Source organism: Gavialis gangeticus, unplaced genomic scaffold (assembly GCF_001723915.1).
Source record: "Gavialis gangeticus isolate Ggan-Ray unplaced genomic scaffold, GavGan_comp1, whole genome shotgun sequence".
In the NCBI taxonomy this organism is placed as follows: Eukaryota; Metazoa; Chordata; order Crocodylia; family Gavialidae; genus Gavialis; species Gavialis gangeticus.
The window spans coordinates 11842208-11858123 of NW_017728992.1; the positions used below are offsets into that span (position 1 = coordinate 11842208).

Sequence of the window (15916 nt, forward strand, 5' to 3'; positions counted from 1 at the left end):
GGGGATGGTGTTGGTATCGCCAGGGAGGGGTGGGGCGCCCGGGAGGGGGGGAAGCTAACTTCTTCATTATTTACCTTTGATCATTTAGTGGGCCTTGTTGCCAATATTCAGTCAAGCCAATCAGTCGCTGGGCATATTTTTCATAAGATGATAATTGTTTGAGCATCCATTTAAAACCATGAATCAGCCCCTGTGCATTCTTTTGTAGCTGGTCTGTATCAGCTACACCAGTGATTCCCATAATGAAGGGCCCCAACAACATTTTGACCAAGGTTCTTGTTGAATTCACTGGCTGGTTATTATCTAAATGCAGCAACTCCACCCAGGGAATTTCATTTAATGAGCCCTCAATAACAGTTTTCCAGCTGGATTGTTCTTTCTGAAGGTACCTTATATTTTGGTTGATAAGGCTGGCGAAAAATGACCTCAGGCTGAAGTTTCTTTCAGAAACATTATTTGTTAAATTGAACAATTCCATAATGATTTCCATAACTCTCAGAAAGTCATCGTGGTTGTTTGCATAAGTCAGCAGCAGATTTAAGTCATTTTCATTTAACTTATTTTCCCAGAACCCCCCCAGGAGCAGATCAGCCACAGCTCTGATGAAAGCCTTTATGGATGTGCATTTTTTTGTGTGCAAATTAGCAATCATTTCCTGAATTTCGCCCCATTTTTCTTCTTGTGTTGGATTGTTAGTAAGATTTAGTGTACTAGCTAAAGCTATTTTGCTAGTAATGTCACTTATTTGTACAAAAATACAAAGAAGATACTCTATTAGGCTGACAGTCTTATTAGGTGAGTTTATATTTGCACTGGTAACAACTGTTACAAGTCTTTCTAGTACCCAAGAATAATTCCGCACATCTGCTAGAAATGCAGCAATTTCACCTACAATATTGTTTAATTCACTTAGTTTGCTCAGATTTGCAGGCAATCTGGTGGATGTGTTTACAGTCTCAGAGCCATTTGAACTGGAATGATCAACCTGAATAGACAAGTAGGTCAAATCAAGAAATGCTTTCACCAAATCTGCCACATGTTTTTCATTTGAACAGACATCTTCTGCAGTCTCACTTGTAGTTAACTCATTCACTGCATTACAAACAGCTCTTTGAAGAACTGGATAGAACACATGGAGGTAGTCTATGTTTTCTGTAGTATCCGAGCCAGTAGGTTGTTCAAAAATGGTAACTATCTTTTCTGAAGCTTTCTTGGACCATGCCAGAAATTTAGCAATAAATTCTACTACTTCTGATAGCTTTGCAAACTCATCACTTTTCAGCAGCAAAGCGTTCAAATAATCAGCAGTCTCTGAAAATGGTTCATGAGTGTAGTTAGTGCTACTGCTCCATGAAATAAGATAAAGTAATATTTTTGTAGCTTCTACTACCTCTTTATTTTTCAAAGGAAACACCTTGTCTAAAGAGATTAACAGTTCTGCTAAACTGACAAAGTCCATTTCCCAGAAAGGAGAATAGAAATCTGGGAAATCTTTGGAGTGATTACTCATGAAAATATCCACTATCTTTCCCATTTCTGCAAAAGTTTGCCTCATAATTCGGAGAGATGTGGAAAGATCTCTAGTCATCTGAACAAGTTTCCATGAATTATTTGCATTAAAATTATTCATAAAATCAAACAGTTCATAGTTATCTTGGGTGCCATTTTTTTCAGCAGACTCTCCAAATAGGACATTAAACAAATCCTTCACAAACTTGAGTCCTTTTGCACTATCAAAGTGAAGTGTCTCATCCTCTGATATGGCTTTGAGTGGGTCATACAGATGTTCTTTAAAACTAGAATAAATTATATTTTCCTTCAATCCATCAACTTCTTCCTGTAGCTTGATCAACCAATCCAAATTCAGAAGAGTTAATATCTTATCTCGGGGAAATATACTGCAACAGAAATATTGTTTAGTGTTTATTAGGGTGGCAGGAATAATTCTGAACGTAGACTGAAAATTGTCATTAATGTCTAAAACGTATTTTGCTACATATTGCTTAAAGAAACACTACAAATACACTATAAAATGATATGGTCTGACTACTCGAGAGCACGGAGGCAGAAAGAGATCTTGGAGTCATTACAGACTCCAAGATGAACATGGGTCGACAATGCGAGGTCATGGTTGGCAGGGCTAACCGGACCTTGTCATGCATCCACAGGTGCATCTCGAGTAGAGCCAAGGAGGTGATCCTCCCCCTCTACGCGACGCTGGTCAGGCCACAGCTGGAGTATTGTGTCCAGTTCTGTGCGCCCCATTTCAAGAGGGATGTGGACAACATGGAGAGGGTCCAGAGGAGGGCCACCCGCATGATCCAGGGACAACAGGGCAGACCCTACAGTGAGAGACTGCGGGACCTGAACCTATTCAGCCTCCACAAGAGAAGGCTGAGGGGGGACCTGGTGACCGTCTATAGACTCACTAGGGGGGACCAGAAGGGTTTGGGGGAGACGCTGTTTCCCCTAGCGCCCGCTGGCATAACAAGGAGTAATGGGCACAAGTTGATGGAGAGGAGGTATAGATTGGACATCCGCAAGAACTACTTCACAGTTAGGGCGGCTAGGAGCTGGAACCAACTTCCAAGGGAAGTGGTGCTGGCCCCTACCCTGGGGGTCTTTAAGAAGAGGCTGGATGCCTACCTGGCTGGACTCATTTGAGTCCCGTTTCTCTTTTTGGGGTTTCTTTGTTGTTCTCCCGCCCTGGCGGGGGGTCGGGCTAGAAGATCTACTAGGTCCCTTCCGACCCTTAATCTATGAATCTATGAATAGATGTTGATCACTCAAAGGGACACGCTGGTTAGCCATTCAGCCAGTGGTGTAATAGGATGGGGTGACTAGGCAACTGTCCCAAGGGTTAATGTTCTGGGTTGGTGGGGGAGGGTGGTTGAAAAAGCTGCCATTAGCAGCTACACAATCTTGCAACTCAGTGGCAACTGAAAAGTCACTACTGACCTGTGCCTCAGGTGTCTGGCCACGCCACTGCCATGCTATATTCAGGGATAATGCCACAATAATACATAACTGGCTCCTCAACAATATCAAAGAAAAATCCTATGCCCAGTGTGTTATAAATGAGTGGAGAAAATACAGGCAAGTACTATTACCTAGGATTTTCAAATACTACATCATTCAATGACTGCATGCCTGGGTACACTTTCATAACCGACGAGCTCTAAGATTTATGCTAGCTTCATCTCATTTAAGTCAACAACCAAACTGCCATCCCACAAGTAAAATCATTGAGGTTACACTACCAGAAACCAGGGATAAAAGAATAAAAGAAGTTTGTGTGTAGTGTAAAAATACAATACCTCCAAAACTAAATTGCTACTAAGAAGTTAAATTGCTAGCATCAAAAACATCAAACTTGGTGAATAAGTTGTCATAGAAGAAGAAATTAGTTTTAACCAGAAGAAATAATTTGCAATAATTTTAAAGATCCAAACATTTAAAATGGTATATTTTCCAGTTTTTTGACTGAGAAATCAAGAAATTCAAATATTAAAACCTTTTAGCTATATTGTCCATAGCAGAATTTACTGTTCTTATCTTTGCATACAAGATTAATAAACCAATTAATAGACACTTACCTCATTTCTGCCATTATATCCCTGTGCAATTCTTTTAGTAAGACAATTATTTTGTTCCTGTAATATTCTGCAGAAGATGGAAAAAATATCTGCTGTATCACTTTTACCATTTCCATTACCCTACTTTGGAATGGAGCAGTATTTTTTCTATAGTTTTCATATTTCGTATTGTTAAAAAAGAAATCAATGAAATCCTCTATTTGAAGGTCTGTAGAATTTAAGTGCATTATCTCTTCTTCAGTAACAAAGTCAGAGATCATATTAAGCATATTGTTCTGCAAAATCAAATGAGCAACATGAACATTATTGAGCTTTTCTTCATTAAGATCAGTAACAAATGAAATATTGAAATAATCTCTAGAACCATTCTGGAAGACCTCCAGAAAGTCAATGGTGTCTTTGATAATTGCAATGAGGTCATCTGATGAGTTTTCATTAGCCATGAGGAGAACTAGTGCATTTATTATTCTAGAATAATTTTTATGAGTGTACTCATTCAGCCAGTCCCTCTCAATCTCTCGAAGTCCCTCAACAATTGTTATTGTGGTTTCCAGAGATGAAAAATTAAACCATTTAATGAAACTACCAAGTGCCAGTGAAGAGTTTTGTCCTGCTGCTGTACTTAGTAGTTGAATTTCTTTTTCTATCACAGAGAGCAGGTGGCTGACATCAAAATTCACCAGTAAATCCCATATGCTTTTCTCTGTATCAAGCCAGAGGGCCTCAAAGTTATCAAACAGACTACTACTGTTCCTACTTAAAGTTGCTAATGCCATGAATACCACATAAGTTTGTTTTCCAACTGGAGAGAGTGCCATTAAAGGCTGGGCTGCAGAAAGAAAGGAGAGGACATCCTCAGAATCTAGCATTCCAGTAATATCATTGACCATGATTTTTAAATTAGTAAGAATAGTGTTTATAACTGAAGTTCCTGCACTTCTATTCAAGCGTAGAAAGCTATGCAGATCTGCTAACTGGGCAGAGACAGCTCTGGCCCTCCCGATGTCTGCTGTTGTCATATTGTTCACTACTTCGATGAGTCGCAAAGCAGCTTGCCTTTTTGGTGTGGATGGGCAATGAATTGAATGAAGACTACTGTTTCCTGAAGACATAAAAGAGACTGACAGATTATCCCAAAACTCCTCTAAATCCATCAGAACGTCATCATCCAGATGGTGGATCTCAGAAAACCTCAAAAAAAAGGAGTTCCACTCTTTGAGCTGATAGAAAAAGCAAGTCACGTTGTAAGAGGCCTCCCTCAGTAGCTCTTCATTAGAGCATAGAGAATTTCCTGCAGGAGCTGTCAACTGCAGTAGCTCAAATGCATCAGCAACCATGTTGTAAACAAAGGAAGAATCTAAGTTACAAGGCTTCAAAGCAGGATCATGCAACAGGTTGGCTGTTGTGAGATTCCAGCAGGCAACTGTGCTAAGACAACTCAAGGTCTTTGCAGATTCATCAGGCATATTTGTTACTAGCTCCAGTAACTTTAGGAGGCCGTTTGCTTTACTAGATAAATCTTCCTTGGCATATATTGACATATTTGTTTCCTGACTCAATATGAAAGTAAATACTTCAGTTATGGCATCAGTGATGTTGCTGTTGTGAGGTAACTGCTCTAGAAGACTGAAGACATCAGGAAGAAGGTAAAGTGCCTCTACAAAATCATCACGCTCAGCTTGAAACAATTCTAAGACGGGCAATATATCTGTCAAGTTCCAAAAGTGTGAATTGTTCTCAAGCATATGTAACCAGCCTGTCAATGTTCCCCAAACAGGATTGTCAACCTTCAAAGCTTTAATATTTGTAAAGAATTTGTTCAGGCTCTTACAGACCTGTTCTAGCTGATTTATTAAGAATTCTAGATCTGTATTCTCAAGGTTTTGCATCAAATTTGCCATATGCTTTAGAAATTTGTTATCACCTAATATTATTGAAAAATTGAAAATGCTAAAAGACTTTAAAAATTTTAATGCCTTCCCAACCAGTTCAACATCAACAGCTGCTGCATTCATCAACATCTGCAGAGGTATGTTTTGCATACTTTGCATATTATGTGACAAGTTTGATGCAATGTAAGTTATTAGTTGTTCAAAGGATTCCATTAGCAAGCTTATATTTTTGTCTTGGGGGATCGCCTCTAATGAATTTAGGAGCTGTACAATGTCCAGAAGAGATGTGCTGTCTTGTAGGCTTGCAACAGTTTGGTTTTTCAGAAAAATCCAAATTCTTTTCCAGTGGGCTACTGAAGAAGGCTGGTGACTATGAAAGAAATTAGGGACTTCACTTGAATTCTCAGTGGCTCCAGTGATTAGTTTAGTGAAATATGTCTGTTTCAAGTCAGATGTGTTTTGTGAGTACTTCATTAAGTGCTTAACTATTGTTTCTATTTGGCCCCCTGAGCTATTTAATAGCTTAAAGATAAAGTCAAGTGTACGGGCATCACCTTTAACATCAGATGTTGGTTGGGTGAATTTTAAAATTTTTTCTATAATGTTGAAATAAGTATTCATACAGTGTGCATCAGAACCATTCTGTAAACACAGAGAATCTTCCAAATCAAAATAAGCCATGTTAATAATATCCAGGATATTCTCTAGACTATAATCCATATCATCAAGGCTTCCCAGAGACAACAACAGAAATAAAACATGGTTTGTGTTTTCAAGGTTGGAAAGGGAGATTAATTTCTCACTGAGGTTACTGATAATATCTATCCACTCATTACAACCCTTTACTCCATTCAGGATATTACCAATGGTTAGAAGGTAATCAGGATGAAACCAGAAAGGTATTTGTGAAATATTTTTGGCTGTCAAATCTAGCTCTGTCACATTCTGGAGAATGTTGGCACAAGCCAGTAGGTAACGATCCTGAGATATGTTTTTAAGGAATCCAGCAGTCTCTTTTAGCTCTGTGAGAACAATGACCAGCTCTTCTGTAGAAAGCTTCAGGATACTTGAAAGTGAATGCCCAATTGAATAAAGGTTTGTCTTCTTATATTCCACTTTAGAACTCAATGGAGCAAAAATGCCAGCCCAGAAATCCAAAAACTCCCTGCTAAAAGTCTTCAGCAGAGATTTCTGTAATTCTGTGATCACGGTTTCCATTGTTTGGAAAGCTTCCTCCAGACTTTCCCTTGTAAGGTTGCTGGTGATATCAATTGCAATCTTAAGTGCACTTATAAGATCATCAAGGGCACCAAAATCCTCCCAGTTGTTCAATTTCCCAGCTCCTGTTATGATGCCTAGTAGATTCAACGCAGATGTAGTTTCAGGACTAACTACAAATGTCACATTGCATGGTTCAACATGGGTTATATTTTCAAGCCCTTCAGAAATCTGGGTCAGGCTGTTTTGTAGGTATGTGATAAAATTTAAATCCAGTGTTAACATTTCAGAAGCTTCTTGAAGAATCTCTGTCCACATCTGAAGCCAGGTAATGGTGCAATGCATGGCAAAAGGCACAGATACCCCAAAGTCTGTTGAATTGGACAGAACACTGACCAATGGAAGAAGAAGTGAGCTGTAATGCTTTACTGAAGGTTCCTCAGAAGGAATGCCAAGAACATAAAAATCAGTACATTCATTATTTAACAGGCTTTCTGGTGGAATGTCAAAAAGTTGTTCTAAGTATTGGAAGGCAACTGTACGTAGCTCTTTTTCTATAAACATAGCTTTAAGGCTCCCCAGAGTTTTATATACAACTTGTACCTCTTGTTCCCCTTTCTGTGCAAGGGACTGGGCCTGGAGGATTAAGTAGTTGTAAACTCTTTCTAACTTTTCACAGAGAGGCTTCTGAGTAAGACCATCAAGAAGTGTTATAATTTCAGATAGAAAGTCAAAAACCATGCTCATATTTTGGAAAGCAAGCTGTATTCGAGTAGATGAAATGTCTTCTGAAGTTTTGTGGAAGAAAGATAACAAAGAGCTATTGCTTTGGATTCTTAAGAATTGATCAGTGTTTTGATATACAGTGGAAAGCATCTCAACAAGCAAGGCAGCTTTACTATCCACTATCCTGCGGATGTTTTGGTAGAAATCAGACACAATTTTCCCTGTGTCTTGTACTTTAGATACAGCAGTTGCATTTGAGAGTAGAATACAAGACAGATTTCTCATTTTGTACATGGTACTGAGAGCTGTACTGACATGTTCTTGGGTCAATAACCCAACCTCATACAGACTCATTATGAATTTTTCACAGAAATTGTTTACAACCTTTATGTCACCAACATTCCATTGAGGCCAATGTGTGCGGATGTTTTGGAAAAACCGAAGGCTTTTATTAAGGACTTTCTGATTTTCTGGAACAGAGAACACAATTTTAGATAAGAAGTTCTCCAGGTTCTCTACTTCTCCAGTTGAACTTGTACCCATCAAGAGGTGTGGTAGTTTAGGATCAAGCTCATACAAGACCATTTCCACCGTTTCCCAAAATACTTCAGCCTGCTCATTTGGGCAGAGCCTTGAAACAAGTTGAAAATTCTCTAGTAGCTTTTTACTGAGGTCAGAAAAATCCACAGCAGACTCATTTGTCTCCACACTGGCAAAACTGTTAATCCATGTAATAGCATTATTCAACACTGTGTCTAGGAGGGATTGGGCATCTTGAAGGCTTGAAGAAGCCAAAGAACCAGGCATCAAATTTTCTTGTACGAATTCTGCAAGGCGCAAGCTGTTGACTATGTCTTCTTTCTCTTCAGGAATTTGTAAGTTTTCTTCACTTGTCAGAAGCTCTTTGACAGATGTCAAAATCCTGAAATATTAAATCAAGATTTTCATGTGAGTTACCTGCAGTTAATATATACCTTAACATGAAGCATATGTAATCATTGTATTTCTTCTAGAATGCATTGCATTGATATCTTAAAATCAAGAGGTCATTTAAAAACCACTAAAATAATGTTTATAGTGTTATTTTTTAAACACCAAAATAAAAATACATTAGCAGGGAGTTGCATCATTTTTAACACACACACAAAGGCAATGACTAAGAATGTTTCAACCACACAAGTCAATGAAGTAGAGTTGACCTTAGGTAAATGATTAGGGACACAGACATCTATTGAGCAAGAGGATAGAGCCATGAAACCTATGCAAGCCAAGTCTCTGCCTTAATGACCTTTCATGTTCTGCTGAAACCAGCAGAATTTTTAAGATCCACAGAGTAAGTAGCTTTAAAGGAATTAGGAAGTAGAACAGTTCAAAGATATTTTATTCCCTTCAAACATTGAAGAAAATGAAAAACTTCTATGTTTCTGTAAAGAATTGAAAAGCAAATGCAAGTTTCTAATAACTCACCCCCAAAAAGTTGTTGGCTTCTCAAACAAAACCAAAGAAAATGCCAGTGAAAACAGAAATGTTGTCATGAAAAACATCCTTTCATCACTGCCATCTTTGTTGCAAATATTTTACCTAACGATTTCAACCAGTTTTATACAAAACTTTGGCTAAGAATGGGAAGGCTTGGGACACACAAATTAGGGAAGAGTAGGATCAGTAGGTCTCAACCAAAAATAGCTTTAACTCACTAAACTAATTCAGTGAAGAAAGCCAACAGAAATCATATTTTTCTTAATTTTTGCACTGAAGACTTTTAAAGCAGGAAAACTGAGAAGCTAAGTATTGAAAAAAATATTTCAGAAGTTAATGACTGTTTCCATTATGTGGTCTCCACCACAGGTTTTTGCACAAAGCGTGTGTAACGTTTATTTTTGTTTTTCTTGTTAAAAGACTCAATTTATTTTGTTATTAATACCATTGTGTAGCAGCAACAACATGTTTAGTGCTCTTGTATATTAGAGTATAGGCTGGATACCTGTTCCTGGAGATCTTTTATTCTAAAGTCAACACAGAGAAAAGGTGAAGAGGGTATGTGAGGAGAGAGCTGAGATAAAACAGAAAATGTGTAATTGAACACACAGGTCTGTTAGATCCACTGTTTTTGTGTACTGACATTTTCATTTTTGTCCTCATTTCCATTTAATAAAACTCTATATTTCACACAAATTTTCAGCTTTCAGAACCAAATGAGGAATTATTCATTCCTGGTGCCCACTTCATCAAAACCATCAAAGGTTGAATAGTACAAGGACTTTGATCCAAGATATTTTTGTCTATATTCCTTAATATGACCAAAAGTTCAGAACATGGGAATTTTTAGGAGCTCTGTTACAAATCCAATCCTGAATTTGCTTTACCCAGATTTTCATCCAGCTGGATGAGTTCATTTGTTCCTATGTAACTAGCAGATGAGTAGCTCACGCTCCAAATGAAGCAGAAAAACTCTTACTGACTTCAATAGGAAAATAATTCAGGTCTCCTATGAAAAGCACAACAGATGGCAGTATCATACTGTTGCCTTTAAGAACTCAACAATTCAGTCATTGGAGACTTCTGCTTAAATGTGAAGGGTAGCACACAACCCACAACACCAGCAACTTGGTTCAACTGCAGAACAGAAGAAGTTTAAAATTGGAGATTAGAAAGAACTTTCTGACTACAAGGGTGGTTAAGCACTGGAACAGGCTACCTAAAGAAGCTGTGGAACCTCCATCTCTGGAAATTTGAAAAGCAAGTTGCACAGACACTTAGCTGGGATAGTTTAGTTAGCTTAGATCCTGCTTTGAGCAGAGGGCTGGACTAGATGACCTTCTAGCCCTACATTCCCACAATTCTGTGAAGAGCTGCAAATTCCAGAACTAGATTATGAAGGGCCCATCTTTTACAGATTTACAACATTTCTTTCCATTTCACAGGTGACATGACTGATTACTTTAGCAGACACTGAAAATAAGGAAGCAGCATACTGTGAAATCTTTAGGAATGCAATTTAAAAAACACTTTTCTACAACAGCTAATTACTGTGACTAGATTTGCCAACAACACTAGGTGTGTCCATTTAAATTTTCTTTTCACAGCTTAGGGCCTTGTTACACACTGCACTTTGAGCAGCTCACATGTTGATCAATGTTAGTGCTAGCTTGAGTTTGGAGCAGTCGCACCTAAAGGCTAAAAATCTTCTGTTTTTCCCCTACTTGCTCAACTGTGACTTGCCACTAGGGGGCTGGTGAGCAGGGGCCTGACTTGGAGCTACAGTTGTAAGTTGCCACTACAGGGCTGAGGAGCCAGGACAAGCTTCTATCCCTGTTCTAGAGGCAGTGCCAGATTTAGGTATAAGCTTCAGTTTAGGGCCTCACATTATAAGGGACCTCCAAACCAGCCCCAGGCCATGAAGGGTCAGCTGCCAGCTACAAACTGCAGCCCCACAGAGCTGGTCAGAGAGGCTGCGATTCCTTTCACAAGACCCGCAGCAGCCGTGGTTGAGGTTTGGGTCCGCCCAGGGGCTGAAAGTATCTGTACTTGTGTTCCAGCCAGAAATTCTGGCCCCAGGGCTCTGCATGGCAGTCTGAGTTTGCTGGGCTGCAGCCGCTTCCAATCCACAGCTTGCTGGGCCACAGCCTAGGAAGGTTGGGAACCCATAGTTCAGGGACCCAGCATGTCATAATCTGTCCCTGTCTGGGAGGAAGGTGTGAGAGATGGGCTGGAAAGAGGGCAAGCATGGAACATGAAAGCTGGGAGGTGGAGAGTTAGTGGAATGGGGGTGGGTAACGAAATGTGAGGTAGAAAGTAAATGGCAGTATGGGAAGCGTGGTGAAATAAAAGAAGTCATATACTGAAGAATAAAATAAAGTAAAAAAATTTAAAAAGCAATAAGAGGAAGTATATTAAAGAAGGCCTCATGTTTTAATAAATTGGGATTTGGAATTGGGATGTGGGGGATGCTGCTCATGCTTCCCAGGATGGCTGGGAGATGGGAGTTGTGAGGGAAGAAGCTTTTGGAGGAACTCCTGCCCCTGTCCCAGGAAAGAAGCCCAGCTCATGAGGGCCTTGACCCCCTCCCTTACCTTGACCCCCTCCTACTCCCCTGGATCTCACTTCTGGACCTGTCCATGTCCAAAAACCTGGCTGGCTGGCATGTGCTCTGCAGGCTATTTACAGAGATGCACCTTTGAGCAGAAAGCGTTTGAATGTGAGCAACAAAGATATAACTCTCTGTAATCTTGAAAGTTTGATCACATAAAAGGAATTTTGGCTAAAAATGAGCGAAATTATCTTATTCAAGGCTACAGAAGTCTAAAATGGAAAAACAAACAAGAAACTATAAATTGGATGCTTATCTTGCTGGGATCCTATGACCCCAGCTGACTTCCTGCCCTTCAGGCAGCGGGCTGGACTTGATGATCTTCCGAGGTCCCTTCCAGCCCTAATGTCTATGAAATCTATGAAACACGGTTTAAAAGAGTTTGCAAAAAACAGCTGAGTGAAGAATTTAAACTGAATTACCTTGCCCATGAAGCAAATGGGGAATTTGATAAGTTTTGCAGAAGTGCTAAATAATATTCAATTAAGGCCTTAAAATTGAGATTTTTTCCAGTACACAGGGATGATCCAGCATAATCTGCAGAAAAAAAATGTGTTATGTCAGTACGCTCAGCAAAGAATCTGTAACTCTCCCAGAGGTCATTTGACTAGATTCTCACTGGATTTAGATCCAGCTGGAGTTGAATCAAAAGAGAAATTACAACATTCTACAATTTTTCCCAGAGAAATTCATGAAGTATATGTTAGTAAAGGATTTAGATACCAAGAAGGACAAGCTAGAGAATCTCCCAACACATTTTTCATTCCGACTGATCCTTTCAGTTTAGTTCCAACAAATTGTCTGAGACAAATGTCTCATCAAGGAAGCTTTAACAGCAAGGTCAAGCTGTGAGGGCTTGTTGAAATCAGTGAAACAAAGGTGCCCATAATGTTTAAAGCAGCCTGTATTGCTCTGAGAACTTTTGTCCTGAGAAATACACAGAGAACCAGGAGATGCAGAGACTTTGTTTCTCACCTGACTGGCCTCTTCTGAAGCCTTTTGCCTCATTCACAAATTGAGCTATGCCACACATTGTCCTGACAACTGTTGTTACATCCTTCCAGTGTGGGTTCGCCTCAAAACCAAACCATATTTCTTCAAGCGTACGAATAACTCTGAAAGGATCAAGGACCCAAAAAAATCAGACCAGTAATTTTCTAAATAAAAACATGGGGTCCACATGCAGCTGCTGCCTTGTCTATTTGCAGCTAAATCTTCCAGTTCCTTTACTTGTGTGGGGAGTCCTATTGATTTCAAAGTAAGCAGGGCTCTTGACTAGGTACTTCTTCCCTTAATATCAGTGGCAAAACGCTCCCCAGTGGCAACATAAGCAGAGTTGCACTGCATGCAGTTTTGGCTACCAGTGCTACATATGTGGTCAAGTAGAGCAAAAGCTCCATGAATTCATTAAAAAAATAGAATTGACAAGAAGCTTAAAGTCTAAAAGTAACATTCTGCAAATCTTCCAAATGCCTATTTTGTATTAATAATTCACTGCTTACTCAAAACAATAGCAAACTTTCCTAGATGCCCTGCACAAAAAACTGTACTTTGAGTTTATATGCTGCCTTCACTGGCTCTACCATGCTAGTCAAGTGCTGTTCCCAGGGGTCTTTTATCATCCCTCCAGCTACTGCTCAAAAAACAGAAGCAAACAAAGCAGTCCTGTCATGTTCAAAATCACTTAGAAATAGGTCAGGGAGAAAAATCCACTTTTGACCGACAGGGAAAAAAAAGGACCCAAAACCCCGGATGATAAAAAAAATAGAAACTAAATCATCTAACCTTTAATATGGTTATACGAGTCACACTCTTGGTTCTACTCTTGCATAAACTGATGCCATTTTTAGCTGCAACTTGGATGGCAGATGATTCAAGCCTACTGGCAGGTCTGAAAACAAACCAAGCTTACTATATACAGTGACTTCATGCCACAAAACTTGTGCACAAGGTTACTCATGTTCATAAATGTAATCCCACAAGTGTAATCACATGTGAGATGCTGTTGTTGTAACTGCATCATTGTAGGCCTGAACTCTGAGAAGGTGCCTGAAAGCATCTGCCGACTGTAAATCTAACTTTACATTAACCGCATTGTGCCTATGATTTACTTTTGAGGGGAAATACAACAACATTTCATTATATTTAAGAAAATTTTATTGCTACCAGGCTTTGTGTGCTTATCTTATTTACACAGGTTTCACTTTGGCTTAACTCCTTTGACTTCACTGAAATTACTCCTCAATTTAGAATGGGGTCAGGGAGGAAGCAAAATCAGGCCCCTTACATCTAAAAGCCATTTGTGATGCTTACAATGAGAGGAGCAGCTGCTCCTGACAAGAGCTGAAATAGACATCCTCTCCAGATGGTGCCTTTGTGCTCAGCAGCTGATTAATTTTACAGTAAGAAGCACTATTTTCAGCGAGCTGCTGTTCTATTTCTTGCCATCCCAAAAACTCTTCCATTATTGAATCTGGCAGGCTCTGTTGTCCATGAATTACTTTCTGCAGAAGTAAGACCTTTGGGGAAAAAAAGGCAACAATTTATAAACAGCAAAAGGAAAGAGTCTTTGATACTTGGGTCCTCTCTCTTAGACTAATATAACTCTATTGACTCCACTGGAATTATTCCTGATTTATGTAGGTTTAGTCAAGATGAGAAAGAGAACCTCAAGTCCTTTTGTTTTTCTGGAAGTAGCATAGGCAAACTGGCACCTATACACAAAATACACATCTGGTCCGTATACATATTGCCATAAGTTTATTTTAACTGGTTTGATTTACTGCAGTGCCGTACTATTCAGAGTCACTGTCACAGTTTATTTAATTCTGTGATAACCATTCAGTTAAGGTACTTTGGGTGTTGAATGTATATAAAAAAAAAAGACGCATACAAAAATACTTACAGATTCCTTTATTGACTGGATTTGACTGCTTAACTTAAAAGCCTCATTTGAATTGTTGTAATGGCACACAAATCTTGCTAGAACATCTATGACTTCAGAGTTTGGAGGAAGCTGAAGGGCCTTCTCAAATACTGTAAGCAAATCCTCGCATATATAGGAAGCATTACTCATCAACGTCTAAAATGTAATTAATATACTGTCAAAATGTAATGTGTGAAAAAATGGACTTAAATTCACTCTGAGAGACCATTTCCACATTAATGGATATAAACTCTAGAGTGAATAAACACAAACCAACCATAAAAAGCAGTATGGTGACCCAGTTTATTTGACACACACAACTGTTATGAGAGACATTATTTATTGTTTTTTTAATATGACTTACCTGCTTTAACTCCCAAAAGAGTGTTTCAGTGTCCAGATACACTAGTCCATCTTCTTGAAGAAAGGGGAGCACTTTTTCCAAGTAATGTAAAAATTCTGTAAAACATGCATCCTTTATTTCTCTTTTTCTGAGGTACAGAAAATATTTGGGACACCAAATTATTTGGTTTGGTTTGAATGGAAGAACTAACTTCTGGACAATTAGACCGCAAAGAATATGGTTCAGTCTACATGTAATACCTATCGATAGGCTCCCAGTTATGTTTTTGGATACAGAGGTGAGACCAGTCCTTTTATCCAAGAGCTCATGTACCACTGCCCTCTGCACTCACAGTGCACAGTGCTTGTCTAGCATCCACAGTGGAAGAATCCTCACCAGAACAGGTGGAAAGGGAATGAGTCTAAGAGTCATCCCCCTAACTCTTGCCAGCACTACTGTCCCTGTGAGCAAGGATACACACATCCTGCTCTTTAAAGGTGTGATATCCATGCTCCCTTGGTGCTCTGTAAAGCACCATGCACAATGCCTGCACAGACAATATAACTCCTCCACCTCTATGCCACCTACAGTTTTAGATCTGCATTTCCCAGGGGTACTCTAACAGGGAGCAATTTTGATCCTATGATCACCCATGCTGTTCAGAAATGGATCCAGCATTTTGCAAAGGTAGGTGTGGTAGCAGTGGACTGACACCACTGGGGTGGCTGCCCCCTCTCCCCTCTGGGACAGGCAGACCATGCCACAGGAGCACCAGCTAGGGAGTTTAAGTCCTCAAAGCAGGTAAGAATTCCCCACCCCACCCCCTTTCACCTCTCCACTCAAAGGCACATCCTTTCCCTCCCAATCCTATGTCCCCTTTCTCCAACCTGCCACTGACATTGTCCTGGGGGTGAAGACACCTCCAGGACTCCTTCAGCAAGGCTGCACAAAGCCAGGCTTGACCCATGATAATAGCAGCAGCAAAAGGAGGGTAGCCATGTTCCCCCCTGGCCAGGCCTGCTTCTGGTCAGATATGGAATACCCAAGGGGACGAGGCAGGAGACAGAACTTACCTGCCTCCAACACTGCTGCTGCTGTCCCAGGCAGAGCCCAGCCCCTACAGTG

At 39.8% G+C, this 15916-nt stretch overlaps 1 protein-coding gene across 1 annotated transcript in view; it reads right to left on the minus strand.

Moving 5' to 3' along the window:
• ABCA13 (ATP binding cassette subfamily A member 13) overlaps window positions 1–14598 on the minus strand; it is a 375209-nt gene extending 360611 nt beyond the window's left edge. Inside the window, exons 1-6 of the mRNA XM_019518403.1 lie at window positions 14428–14598; window positions 13836–14041; window positions 12498–12637; window positions 11945–12059; window positions 3597–8354; window positions 75–1898 (exon numbers count right to left, since the gene is read on the minus strand). Coding sequence (XP_019373948.1) covers window positions 75–1898; window positions 3597–8354; window positions 11945–12059; window positions 12498–12637; window positions 13836–14041; window positions 14428–14598 — 7214 coding nt within the window. The remainder of the gene's footprint in view (window positions 1–74; window positions 1899–3596; window positions 8355–11944; window positions 12060–12497; window positions 12638–13835; window positions 14042–14427) is intronic.
• Between the last annotated feature and the right edge of the window lie 1318 nt (window positions 14599–15916).